Source organism: Pararge aegeria, chromosome 8 (genome assembly GCF_905163445.1).
Source record: "Pararge aegeria chromosome 8, ilParAegt1.1, whole genome shotgun sequence".
Taxonomy (NCBI): domain Eukaryota; kingdom Metazoa; phylum Arthropoda; class Insecta; order Lepidoptera; family Nymphalidae; genus Pararge; species Pararge aegeria.
The window spans coordinates 7,506,382-7,521,876 of NC_053187.1; the positions used below are offsets into that span (position 1 = coordinate 7,506,382).

At 33.2% G+C, this 15,495-nt stretch overlaps 1 protein-coding gene across 2 annotated transcripts in view; it reads right to left on the reverse strand.

Annotated features, from left to right (window-relative positions):
* LOC120625573 (elongation of very long chain fatty acids protein-like) overlaps nucleotides 1–15,495 on the reverse strand; it is a 74,273-nt gene that overhangs the window by 25,899 nt on the left and 32,879 nt on the right. For both annotated transcript variants that reach the window (XM_039892628.1, XM_039892629.1), the window contains 2 exons: nucleotides 5,724–5,914; nucleotides 1,274–1,354 (listed from right to left, as the gene is read on the reverse strand). In XM_039892628.1, coding sequence (XP_039748562.1) covers nucleotides 1,274–1,354; nucleotides 5,724–5,914 — 272 coding nt within the window. The remainder of the gene's footprint in view (nucleotides 1–1,273; nucleotides 1,355–5,723; nucleotides 5,915–15,495) is intronic.

Here is a 15,495-nt window from a genome sequence, read left to right on the forward strand (position 1 = left end):
AATTTAAATATTAATTTATTTTTAAGCTGAAAAATATATTAACACAACTCCATCTTGGCCGCGTCATCATTTAACGTCAAGTGTGATTGTAGTCAAGGATTATATATTTAAAAATAACTAAATAAATATTAAATTTTCGGGGAAATGTAGCTTAGCTGTTAAGTTAGGGTATAAGCTATCTTCGTACCAAATTTTAGCAAAATCAGCGGAGCAGGAGTGAGGACTATTAGTATTTGTAATTAAGCGTGTTTGTAGTATTTTTGAAAATTAAGCAAAGTCGTGAAATTTATGTTGCAGTTTGTAGCTCTTTTTATAAATTCGCGCGATATTACGTGACACACTATATTCGGCAATTAACGTATCACCAAACGAGGTTCATAGTAAAATCAATTGACATTTGTTTAGAAAGTTGAACCTTCCATACTACGAACACCTAATAAGTCATTGGATGTTTCATACTAGATATGAATTAATGATAAGGTTAAGGTTAAAACTATGTTACTAATTAGTCTTAAGGTTAGATTGTAATTTCAACAAATTATTGCGTAATTAATGATAATAATAAAAAAAACTATTTACCTAAAAATACTAATACCAATTAATAAAATACATTTTCTGAACAAGTGGTTCCTGTGCATTTTTAAACTGACCTCTAACAAAGTAACTACTTAATAAAGTAAGTACATACTTTTGTTGCCCAATTATTTTTTTTGCATATTAACACAAAAAGTAGGTAAGTATTAAATTAGTTTAAATACATAATAGGTAATAATCTCTAGCCGATTTCGGCTACGGTAACCGCCCTTATATAGCAATTAAGTAAAAAAGGGATTTTCGTTATTTATGTAATTTTTTATTATTTTAATGGCAGTTTGAAAATAAACAAAAAACATTGTTTACATTATAAGAAATAAAAAAAAGAATGTGAAGGTATTTTGCTTTAACTTGTATGTACATTTTAAAATTCAAAAACATGGGTCTTTCATCTAACCTTTGAATTACTGTTGGATGCCTCTAAGGGGAAACTTTGCGAAACTTTTGTCTTAGCAGATACTAACACATTACAAAATCTGGGCGCTGTTCAAGTCCCGTCAGAATCTGGTCAGCCGTTTTGTATATAAGACGGAACAAACAGTCGGTTAAACAGAATTTTAAAAATCGATTTATGACATAACTACCATATTCTTTCATATTCATATAGTAAATAACAGTTTGGTAAAGGTCAGATTTCAGTCCAGCGCTAAATTATTATCGAATTAACTGTAATACCAACCCTCATAGCTTTAGGGCTCCTTGAATAATCGACGAGCTGACACCTGAAGTCGTAGTGACCCCACCATCCACTCGCCAAATACTGTGAACAAAGGAACAAAACTGTTAAAACATGAAGAATTCCGGTTAACTGAGAATACAGCAATATGATAATAAATATACATTATGCTAAAGAAGAATACACATCCCTTAGAACAAAAATAAGGAATGATTTTGATCTCAGTCAGTCAGCAACTAGAGCAATAAGGTCTTAGTCCCCTCTTCATCCACGTTTAATACAGTTTTTTTTTAGTTTTGTCGGGATAAAAGTAGCCTATGTGCTATTCTAAACCATAATCTATATTTCGGCTATCTTTTATCAAGTTCTCTCCAGCAATTCTGGCGTGATTGAGTAACAAACTCTTGCATTTGTAATAATAGTAGTAAGATTAAGATAAAGTGTAACAAAGATATGTAATTTTATTACAAGTATAATAGTTATATTGCCGTGCGTTTTACTTCAGGCGAAGTTTTAGAGAGCTATTATTACTATCCAATTTTAGTACTATACGCATCCAGTTAGGGCTTAATTGTATGATAAATATAAATTATTTTCGTTCGATCGGATGATTATTTCTAGTGGTTCTAGTTTTCTAGAAAACAAAGTTGGGTATTAAAACACTTCAGTAGACTAGTATAACAGTCGAGTTTTGGGTTCATCATAAACTGTAGGATTGAATTTGCGCTAGTTTTTGTACTTTCCGTCAAGAAAAACGCAAAGCAAAATATTAAGTTAGCCTCTGGTATTTAATATAACAAAAATATCTACATTTAGTTACACTTAATGTAGGAAAAAAAAATAGATCTCTTTCGTGTCGGATCCCAAATGAGCATTTTCTTTCTGCGACCACACACTTTGGAAATTCGTACAAAAGACCTGTGTCCAGCAGTGGACGTCAATTAGTTTATTTGATAATGATAATCCGCGCCAAGTTGTTGAACTCAAGTTTATAATAAAATAGAAAACCCAGAGCTAGTGTTAAAAACTTCGTACTGTTTCAAGTTTTTTTTTGTTAAGTTTTTTATGTAATCTACTTATTTATTAATTCTTGCCAATAAGTATTAGGCTCGTTATGAACATACCTGCACCAATTAATTAGAAAGTATCGCACAAGTTACAATATCTGTAAGGTTAATTATTTAACATCAGCACAATCTGTCAATGATACATTCCAATGTCAAGTTTAAAATATGCATTAGATTTGGCCTTTTATTTCAATGCCATTATTCATTGATTTAATACGTTACTATTCATTATTATAAAAATATCTTTATTTTTATACTAGTCTGCGTAGAATATTTGTATTTCTGTTTATTCCGCTGTACCTACTTTTAATGAAATACCTAGAACAATCTTTCTAACTGACAAAGTTTCGTCGAAATCGGTTCCTAGTCTTGCTAATTTCTTTGCTAAATCAAAAATCTATAATAGTAATTAAGTTAAATATTATGTTTTTTTAGTTTTTATCAGGAATAGAGAAAATAAAGTGGGTTAATGTTTCCCGCCGTTAACATCGGACAAACACTATTTTTAAATGTTTTTTTTTTAATGTTATTGGGCAGATAATCATTTGAGCAGAGGCAGTTAATTTGAAATGAATCTGTCATTTCAAAGTAAATTGGCAAAGTATTCGAATAGCGCGTGTTATTCAAAATTCAAAATTCATTTATTTCAAGTAGGCCTAATTCAAGCACTTTTGAAACGTCAAGTTTGTCTGTGTGTAGTGACTCTACCACCGGTTCGGAAGGCAGATTCTACCGAGAAGAAGCCGGCAAGAAACTCAGCAGTTGATAATGAAATGTGGCATAGTGGTCGTTAACTATACGGCTAATAGAAACCTCAGTATCAATCGGCGATTAATGTAGAGGCAAAATATGTATATGATCAAACCTTAAGAGGACATCTGTAGAGAAACCATTTACTGACTTAGCTCATTAGCAGTGGGCAGGGCAAATAGCTCAAAGGACCGATAGATTGGGGTTTCTAAAATGGGTGTGGCGTTTTGGACCGAAAAAAGTAGTGTTCATAGATAGCCCACTACGTTACTCTAATCAAAAGCGGCTTAAGACATTTTTGTGTATGCCTAAAACCTATGCCCAGCAATAGACGTCTATTGGTCGATTGATTGATTGTTAATTACAAGTACTAATTTTAAAGGTATTTGAATAAAACCCGTTTATTCAAATATGAAATCAAATATCTCTCAGTGTAGCAGTTGTTCACTACATCTTATTTTTTGTGTTTATAAACCTACCTACTAAATATATCAACCATTATGACTGCAAACATTTTAAATAATAGTTTGCTATGTGTCTATATGTTAAGCTCATAAATCAGAATTTATAATCATGTTTACATTATAATATTATGTTGACTTAAAATCGCAGTGTTACAAATCAAATCAAATTGTTTTATTTGAGCCTATGTTTAATAGGATTGTGTGAAGCTACTGTACTGGATGATCAATGTTCGCTATACCCACTGCTTGGAACGGATTTCCAGGCGACAGGAATAGAAAGGTTGACCCTCGGAGTTACTGTTAGTGATGCTGCTGCTGTTGCTGTTAGTGATAGGGACCGATGACTTAATGTACTCTGGGAGACACTAATATCCTGACTCCGGCTTGCTATATCTTGACAACAAAACCTTCATTATAGTGCCCTTATTTATAATAATATAAGAACATACAGAAATGGCAAATCTTCGTGCATAGGTACGTTTTCTCAATAAAAAATGCTAGTTACACGTTCGATTTGTGTTATTTATAGATAGAGCTAAGGTTAAAAAAATCACAGTAAAAAGTTTACTACCGTTTGGCGAGGTTTTATTTCATTTTATAGATCCTTAACAAGTAAATATAAAGTACATAATAGTATGATTTTTATTATTTTCCTCATTTGAATAAGGTAGGGGAGTAATTTTTGGCACGCCTAAAATCACTACAATTGGTTCAACATTGCTTCCGCCTGTTTTAATACTATCAGATAAAACAGCTTTAAGATAAAAATACCACACCTCAATAACAACAATAACATATAATTGAGATAAAATAACGTTAAAACTCAGTTAATAATTGTATGTTCTCGTTTATGTGCAAAATACGGTGTTTTATTGCAGCACTCGCAAAATTTTCCTATCATTAAGTTATTTTAAATCACAATAACATAACAAGGTATTTCATTTTAAACTCTAATTATACATGTTGAACTTGTAACTGGAAATATCTTGATACATAATGCTTAACCACCTTGTTTGAATTATGATATGTAAATATTGATTACGACAATTAGTTTTGCTATAACATTATCTTTATTTATTTTGTGAGTACACTCAATATAATGTAATTGATTTTCTGTATTGTTATTCTTAGGGCTACGAATCTCATGCAAAAACGTAGCCTTAAAGAATTACTCCTTGTCGGTCTGTGCAACTACAAAGGTGACAGTATATGGAATAATAAGTCATAATAATTTAAATAATTTCGAGATGGTATTAGTTAAACAGCCTTATTACCTATGAAGTAATATTTATGTTATTCTGATGTTGAAGTTTTGAAGTTTTAAATCTTCATGATATACGCGTAAATAAAATAGTTATTTGTCATTTGTAAGGTGAAAAATTAAGTAACTTATTTAACTGAAAAAAAAACCTGTTATTTATTTAATTTAAAGACACGTTACTTTATATTAGGCCTAAGGAATAATATAACTAGCTGAATATTGAACTAACTGGTTTAATTTATATTAGGCTACTTTTACATGAGGAATAATATAAACAGTTGAATATTGCATTAACTGGCGTTTATTCCACCAATCCGCATTGTGCCAGCATGGTGGACTACGGCCTTAGCCCCTTTTCATTGTGGGAGGAGAAACGTGCTTTGTAGAGGGCCGGTAGTATGTTGATAGATAGATTATTATACAAATCAGTTACACGGTTCTATATTGACCAGTTCTGGCTCATTATAAAGACAGATTATGGAGGAAGTGCTTCCCATCAAATATTGGAAGCCTAGCAGAAGAACTTACCTAGAAATCATCTTTCTGGGCTACAATTTATCCTATTTAAAATTTATTTATTTCAAGAAGGCCTACTTTAAATAAGCACTTTTGAAACGTCTGTTTGTAGTGACTCTCTGCTTTCGCCTTATACATGCATAATGTCTACTCCCTCTCATCTCTCACAACATAGAGAAATGATTGTACCTAAATGTTGATGAAAGAGTAACAGCCGAGTTTCTTGCTGTTTTCTACTATGTAGAATCTGTCTTCCGGACCGGTAGTCTAGTGTCATTACAAAAATACAGACTTGACGTTGCAAAAGTTAAAGTCACTCGAAATAAATGAATTATTAGTGAATTGATGATGATTTTGAATTATTAACAAAATGTATTAATTTTAATTTGACTCACCTCATAAAATATCCACGCACTGAAAATGGTTTGCGCCATGTTATAGACTACGAGTACATTTCTAAGTTCGAAGGGTTTGCGGTTCGCCATCAGCGTTGGGCCAAACTTTCGCGCGCACACCGCGTAGCATACACATGCTACCAACGTTGGCCATGGTGAAGACATCATTGCCCAATCCTTTACTCTGGGATCTGTAACAAATATAAATCTATTATAAACACCATTCCTAAAATTCTAACATTGTTCATTAGCCTCAAAAATAAAGGTTTAGGGGTTATAGGACTAGACAACTTATGCGTGTATAACAAGATGTTTACCTACTTAGCGATCGATAACATAACTTTGTGCGCAGAACTCTGTTAATCATACATAACTAATGTCGTTATTATGTGATGAAAAAATAAGGCAGGGTATTCTTAAAAAGCCTCGGAATAGATCGATCGAGTTATCTTTGTCTTCCATAAATCAATTTAAATATATACGGAAATGTAGATAAAATTGAAAACAAACAACAAAATAGCCAAGGATGCTAAAATAATAAATAAAACCAATCCATATAAATGAAATTGATATAAGCATTAAGGTTTAATTTCAATTAACTATTTATAAATTAAAACAACAAGACATATATGGGTATAAGGGCAAATTAACTTACATTACAATTATTTATATTGTTGATTAGACTCGATATTAACCGGTCCTTTTATTTTTAATGTAGCCGTAAACTGCTGGGTCTGACGGTAGCTTTCAAGTAGGTATATTGTTACGAAAAACACTTGATTCTTTCCTATTACCTACACAGTAACTAAATCAATAAAGCTAGCAGAAAAATGAGATATGGCGACCAACATATTTTATATGATTTTTATTTTATACTAGCTAGTAGGTACTCACGATCCACGTTAACTTAACTTCGTAACATAATGTTGTTTGGTTGATTTAATATGAATATACTTTAATTTTTGATTGCCATCTTTACTATGCAATAAAGTAACGCTGTTTACATCGGCTTTCTAGATACAATTATTTGGAAACTATAATTTTCGAACTTTTTTTTTGTAGGGAATATTATCTTATGTCTTAGAATGACAATTGAAAGGACGTTTTTGTACTTTCTGCAGACTATTTTCAAATTGATTTTAAGTACCAATATTTTTGTAGAATAGTGTTTACTTAGGATGTACCATTTAATCAGCGCATGCGGATTAAGCAATTCGTAAGTGCTTTTCTTTTGGCTAGCTTTACAAATACCAGTGATTTCCACGACACAGGGAATCCTAGTGTGGAAATCACATACTTTATCTGTATTCTTTGGATTACTTTTATGTGTTTGTTTAAAATAAATAAATAAATAACTTACTTAAAAAAAAATATATATTTAAGGCTTTAAGCTTATTATAACTGAAATTAAATACAACCTTATAATTTGACTGTACCGTTTTACGAAGTTTATATATTTGACATAGGCACTGCGCTTCCCGAGGTATACCAACAAAAAAGAAACCGATTTTTACAGCAACCCGCTTAACTTATCTGGGCATACATAATTGTCCCACCTGGAGTTAACATCCGGTTGTTATAGACCTGATAGATGTATCTGCATAATAAGTCATTAAAATTATGCAAATCTGACTTTAGTGGGCTACTAGCTACCAATGCCAAAACGATATTGATTGTTCTGCGATCTATTTTATAGGTCAAGATGCGCTGAAGGCGAATCGAGTGAGGCCAACCACCTTTATCACATACAGCGTCAATGTACGAGGCCCATAATTTGCAACTATTAAACCAAAAATATTTCAATGCTACGTTATTTTGCGGAAGTCATCGAAATAACCTTTGCGAACTCGTGAGCATTGCAAGCGCCCTTGGATTTTCAATAAATTTCATTAAGTCTATCAATACGACGAGTAGGTTAATGACATGAACAGCTAAACAGTTTTTCGTTGAATAACTAACTGCACTAAGTTAAGTATACAAAGTTACAAAAAAAAAAAATATTTTAATACTTTTGTAATGTACAGGTATATTTAGCTACTGCTATGTGTTTATAAGTGTCAATATAACGTGCAAATATTTAAGAATCGGTAGATGACATAAGTCACAAATCATAATATATGACACGTATACGCGGCTTGTGTAGGTAAGTACCTACGTGCCGGAACTAGGCAAGATACTTGATTTTCAAAAATAAAAACATGACTTCACTTGACTTGAGTGGTAATTTTCACTTAGCATGAACAACATAATTTCAATAGTTTATAGGTACTGTTTACTCTCTTATATTAGGCTTAATTTGCTCAAATTCGCGACAATCGTACCATAACCATACCATTTTTTTAAACACGTGCGGTGTTGTAAAAAATATTCCTGAAGTAAATTTCTGACAAACCTTTAACTACTTATATTCTTCCATGTAGATCACTCATCCTTCTTTCCTATGAGAGAATATGTAAGATTGTATGTGCTAACATATTCGATGAAACAAACATGCCTATAGTACGTACCTACGTGCACACATCTCTCTATTCTACTCTATTTGTGTGTTATGTTTTCACTCATTACCTTTAGATACAATTCGGCCAGGATATAAAAGCATCCTTGTCTGGAAGGGCGAAGGATAATTCTATCCCAGAAAAACTCAGTTACTAAGGGGTTTAAAAAAAAAACAATCCCGGACGAAGACGTGGAAAAGCAGCTATTTATAAAATAATAATGAGTTTATTTAGTTCTTACGATATAATACATCTTATATTTCATAATTTAATGCGTTTCGGGTTCTGCAAAGGTATTGGAGGTGGTTGGCTACCTAACTCCTCAAAAACTTACAGTTCTTGCAACCTGTTCTGGTCAAGGTTACCATATTATTGCATAGTCGGATTGCTTCATGTATTAAAATAAAAAGTGAAAGTGATGAAAGAAAAATGTATGACCGCATACCTCATACAATTTGACAAAAGATCTGATAATCTGTGCGACTGAATAAATGATAAACTAGCTTAGAACTAGAAACCATCACGATTAAACAATTCTTCAGAAAAAAAACCGCGTTAAACGTCCATACGTTTTCCGGACAGAGGATGCAGTAAAACTTGTAAAACTTATAAAACTTAATTGAAGCGTAGGTTCATAAACAAGGAAATATTAGTTTTTGAGAGAAAGTGAGAGAGAGATTGAGTAGATACTAGGCTTCATCAAAACCAAATCAAACTAAACTTGTAAAGATATGAAACACATTTTACTTTAAAAATTAATTTGTAAAAGATGTAAATATTAAAACCAAACAAAATTTGGCAAAAGTTTACAACCTTCAATCTCTAACGTCAATTGCTACTACACATTTCAAACAAATATTAACATTTCCCGGTAAACGAGATTTGAAGTGTTCAATTTGCGTCATGTCTTCCTTTATTGATATTTCCAATAATAATAGCGACATTAGTAGGTATAACGTAAAGTCTATTCGAACGATACGATGCCACGGGCAGTGAACTTATACAGATAACAAATTTAACTTTGGGATAAAATAAATCTGACAAATTTATATTTGTATGGAGTAGTCAAATTTTGTTGTTTAGTCCTCAATACAAAATTAAAGTCAAAAAGTTTCATCTAAATTTTATAACATTGTAGTATATTTAGGCTTTACACTGAGAACAAACTCTGGCCCGCGCCCTTGCCGTCTGATAGGAACCTAGTAGTTTTGCTTTTTGTTACAGTTATCTTCCGGGAAAGTACTATCGCACGTTTAATTCTGCCGCTTAGCAGAATTGTTACAATTCTGTGTTCTGGTCTGAAAAGCGTGATTGCCGGTTTAATTACAGGCTTAACACCTACGCCTTAAATTTATGGTATGTCCATCGGCGGCATGTTGCAGTACGTGCTCCTTGCATGCCCTGTAAAGTGTTGTTCTGTTTCCACTTACCATCAGGCGTGCCATATGTGTGGTCTTTCAATTATTACAATAAAAAAACCGATCTCTTCCACAGCCTACTCAGAAGCGTATTCATTCGGAGTACGCATAAATCTCAATCGAACTATGTCGCTATTTTTAATGTCACTCTAGATTCCGAGGTCTGAAACCTACAGGTGCTCTTAGGATGAAGTTTCCCTCAAATTCAACGAGCACGGCGAAGCTTTTTCGCCCACCTAATCCGGCATCCATTCTGTATAGTAGTTTACACAATCCGTAAACAGACAACACAACACAATCCGTCAAAGATTCCGTCCGTCTGTTTCAATTAGCTTATCTGTTGTTTTAAGCGATTGGACGAGTTTTTGTTTTCAGGCTTGGCCGCCTAAGGATGCCAATATTTAAATTTTACAGGTAGAGATAAACAGGTAACGAGAATTTTACTGTGTATTTTGGAGCAGGTTTAACTTTGAATGGAGTTTTGGTGCGGTTTTAACTCCGAATGGAATTTTAGGCCAAAATGGAATTTTAGTTGGCCAAATAAAGTTAATTTATTCATTAGATAATAAGATAAGATAAAGCACCTATTATATAGCTTTAAGGACGTTAAAAATTGCAAAAAAATTTTGTTTGCCTATTTATAATTTTTAAGTTGCACAATAGAAGCAGAACTCAGAAGGTAATTTAAAAATATCTCTTTTACACTATTACAGTACAAACTCAATAAGTGTTTTGGTTCGATTCCCGGACTGAGACAATTTTAGATATTCGGTGTTTTCTTATAAACAATCTCAGTAATAGAGTGGAGTTAGGATTTGACTGTCAGTGTGGATAGGAAAACGCGTTAAGTTGTCAGCCCCGATAATTTTCTTACTAACAACCTGCATGCCTAAGAACTCTTCATAATGGTTTAAAGTCGTGTTAAATGTACCAATCCAGATATTTTCAGCGTGGTGTACCTCCTACGGCTCTACAATCCTACTCATCCTGGCAGGAGATCCGTGCCCTCTAGTACGTTAGTGATAATGACTTTCCTAAGCTAGATAACCCGAATAACAAAATCTCTCAGTTAAAATAAAGCGGTAGGTAGGTACTATGCAAGGTGCTTGAGGTCTCTATCTAGCAAATGTAATGAAACCGTAAATATCATTCATCAACATCGCTCAGCCTATTAATATTCCACTATAGGACCTCGTTTCTCATAGGAAGGAGTGATCGAGAACTTTAACTCACTAAGATGCTCCAATACGCCTTTGGCAGGCTTTTATGAATAAATAATAAATAAAATAAAATCATTTTATTTCAGGTCGGGGACCCATATGCATAATTGAGAGGTTAACATAAAATAAATATAAAAGACACTCTGACTTTAAAAAAAAAAAAGAAAAAAAATAACAGTAATTAATCAAAATCTTTTTTTCTCTATTTTATATTTTTTTATGTTTGCAATCTGGTTCACTTTTAGTCAATATTTAAAAAATCCCTACTAATATTATAATTGTCAATGTAAGTTTGTTTGTTACGCTTTCACGTAAAAACTACTTAACCGATCCTCATGAAACTTTGTACACATATTCTTGGAAGTGTTAAAAGTAATATAGGATACTTTTTATCTCGACATTAAGCTCGGTTACTTTAGGAGAGGGGATGAAAGTGTATGACGATTTTACACCATAACTCCGACAAATTATAACCGATTTAAATAATTATTTTTGTACTATAGAAATTATAATATGTGTTTAATTTTCCCCAAACTTTTTGTAGATCTGAATGTGGTTGGAGATAGAGGACAGAACTCCTCATTTAAGGCCTAGCGATATACTTTATTTTTTTTTTTAGAAATAAAACTAAATTGAATGTCACATAGAAAAATATATAACTACTGTCTCATATTATGAGTGATAATAAATAATCTTAACTTGTCAACCTCCTCACAGGTAAGCGCTGTGTTATAAAAGGAGATCCCGGGTTTGACCACCCGCAGAGGCAATTTAGGATTTGCAGGCTTCCGATGTGCCTAGTTACCACTCTACCGACAAAGACGTGCTTGCCAAGCGATTTACCCTTCCAGTATTATGTTGCGTAAAATCCGATTAGGGGTTTAATACAACTGTCAGAGCCTTAATAGGTTAGCCCGCTACCATTTTAGAATCCACGGCATGGGGGTAGAACGCCCATTTCCACCTCCATTTCTAACTAACAAATATAATTGTCTGTTAACTATTTCTATCTCCAGATTGTCTCTAAGAATGTATCGTTGTCTTGTACTTAGCAATTTTTGTTTGACGCCGAGTATCATCGATACCCGAGAAGTTACCCCGAGGTCCTTAGATGCACAAGCACCATGTATAAGCACTAATACAACAAGGCAGTTATTAAACCTTTATGTAGACACCGTCATAAAGTCATGTGAAAAATAATACAAAAACTATTTAATAGATCACAGTAGATGTATTCTCCGGAGCTGCTATTCGACGCGAGTGTGACCTAGACCATCTCTTTGTAACACTTTACATAACATCGTGAAGCAAATACCTAGTTAGAGCGCCTGCAGTAGATTGCCGGTTTGGGCCACTTCAAACGTGAATATTTCGAATTTAACATGTTGCATTACGTATCTTGCATTTGCTCAAGGACATGTGATGTCTCAATGAATTCGTTCATTTTTCAACACAGAATTTTTAAATGTCTCGGCACTATGTAGCCATTAATGTCTTGGTGGCGTAAAATGCTTATCAAATATAGTGCGAATTATTAATGCATGTAAAATATTATATTATACAATCGTAAAAAAAATCATCTGGTTTATAGTAAATAAATTATAGTTGTTATGCTAATTTAGAGTTTAATTAATAGCATTAGAAAAAAAACGATATATCATGTGCTATTTGCTAACAATGATTAGAAGTCAGTATATCGTAGCTGTGTAATACAAAGCTATATCAGTAATAATCCCCCCCTTTACGTTATTGGCTGCTCTTTGTTTGAATTCCGCCATCTATATCCAATATAACAATCCAATATAACATTAGTATTACATTCGCATATTGTATGAGTTTGTCTATCCATACACGATCGCGGAACTAAATTTGTCTTAATATAAAAACGGTAAACACTTCGCGGTGAGGTTTTCGAGCAATTGATGAGAAAAATCTGAAAATGATATATATAATATAGCCAGAAATGGGGTTAAAATTATGGGTAACTAAATTTATCCTTATAAAAAGCGCTGTAACACTTCGTAATGAGGTTTTTCTACTAGTGATGAGAAAAAACCGAAAATGTTATCTAAAATACAGCCAGAAAATGGGGCCATATTATGGGTACCTGCTAGATCAAAAGGGGTAATACAAGGGCTATCTATTTTTGTAGATTCTATATGTTTCCTTTTCTAAACCGCAATTTTTTTATTAATGTACACGGAAGCGAAAATCTTTAATGGAATCTATATATATAAAAGAAAGTTGTGATAGTTACACGATTTATAACTCACAAAGGGCTGGACCAATTTTTATGATTTTAGATTTTTTGGAGTCCTCTTTGACCGGAATAGGATAATAAGTATTCAAATATAACATTCATTAAAAAAAAGATCTGCGGTACGAAGTTCGCCGGGACAGCTAGTATGTTAATAAATATTACAGATAAATGAAACAATTTCTTGACTAACACAGTTCGAAATAAATCTGCGATGGCAGTTCACAGCCTGTTTAGCCGCTTTGGAACTGGGTGGGGAATAAATGCTCTTAATCACTCTCACTCTTATGATAAATGAGGCCTGTGCACATCAGTTGGGCATTAAACAGCTGAGAACGATAAGTTGACAAACAAACTGTTGCTGCTCAAAATATTTCTTGGGTTATCTAATTAAGATTTTTTTTTATTTTCATTACAGAAATAATATTTATACTTTTTCTTCTATGGTGCGAGAACCCTCACGCAAGTGTTATTCTCACTTTGCCAGGTTTTTTGCCATAACACCGATTTCAAATCGTCTATCGATATTAAACGATGAAACGGAAGATCACGCCACTTTAAAATACGTTTTGTTTGCATTGTTGGATTTTTTTTGAGGCGGACAGATATCTTCGCTCCCTTATTTGACACTCAATTAATAAAACAATCCCATAATAACTGTTAAGAGTATTCGATATATAATTATTTTCACTTTCGATTCTAGGTACCCGAAAACCATTACCTATACTCATAAACCTAAATTCAAATTGAATTTTCATTTGTTACTAGAGCCTGAAGTTTTTCGAGAAGTATAGCCTCATAGGATTGTTTCAGTCAATTACTTTTGGCGTTAATGAGGACAACGTTATTATCGTTAGCACGGAATAGGTACAATGACCGCATTTAATAATTAAGTTACTTATTCGAGTCTAGGTCGATTCAGTAGTTTACCTTTAATCCACTAAAATTAACGAACAATTCATTGACCGGTATCTGGACAAAAAACAAGGTAAGATTCAATCAGGTTACCGACCTGACCGATGGTGTTTATCGATCAGATAAAAGTTTCAAGAGTATGTAGCGGTTTGATTTATAAGTAACTTATAAATCAAACCAAGTAATTATATGGGGTGAATTTCAGATATCCTAAGGTACATCATACACATGGCGTATTTTCTACGCGCACACAACACGCGTTTTTAGTGCTAACCAGACACACTGTTGCACTTATATTACTACGACCGCGCTTTCAACGCGAGGCAGTTGCGCGTGAGAAGCGCGATTGATGTATGTATCGCGTCGATACAACCGCAAAAAGACCGCGATAGCTATAACAACTTTTCCCGTCAAATACTTTTATCCACGTAAGCACGATTCTGAATCGACATTTTCGCGATGTAGCATTGATTTTGTATTTTATATGGTATTAATTAATATCCCTTAGTCTTTTGATAGCTCTTCTTTCATTTAATCACTCATATTTAAGTATGTTTTAGTATATATTAGTTTATTATTTTTTATATTTATTATTATTAATATTTTATGTGTGTAATCTTGATAAGTATTAGTGTGTAATTGTTCGTAAGTATGTATATAATAATAATACACCCCACCAATCGGTTTCCCTTGGTTTTCCTAATCCTAAGGTTGCCTGGAAGAGATCGCTACTAAGCGATAAGGCCGCCCTTTGTATCCTACTATTTAAGTTTATTTTTGTTGTGTCCATTGTTTTTTTTTTTACTATTTGTGGTTTACAAATAAAGTGTATAAATAAAAATAAATAAATAAATTAATGTCGACAAAAACAGCGTTTGCATCGATACGAAAGCGCTGCTGATTTGATACTATGCGATTGTATCGCTTAAGTTGGACGTCGCAAATGCGACAAACGGCAAAAAGCGCAACAGAAGAGAAATAGTTACGGCTGGTGAATTAACGGTGAACCGCTAGTAGGTACAACACAAATCAATATCATCATACTTAGCGTAACAACGGCCCACTGCTGGTTACATCTCTCTCATAGCATAGAGAAATGTAGAGCTTAACGGTTATTTTTAACACGGATATCGAGGGTTTAACCTTTACGAGGATCCGAATTTTTTAACTTCTGGCTGCTACTGTTGGCGGCTGTTACGGATGGGTATTAAAGGAGGTAATATTTTTATAGAGCCATACTCGGATTTTTGCTCTTGCGAGGGGATTTGCCTTTGAACTTTGTTCATCTTGTTTACAGAGGAAAAAAATACACCATTGAACATACAAAGCGAGGCCAATTGTGCAATTGTAATAATGTCTACGTATGTCTTTAGAAATAAATGTTGGAATAGTGCATTGCTTTTGTGGTAAAAGAAGAAGAGTGAAAATAATTAGCCTTGCATTTGGTTAGAAACATGTTATCTTGTG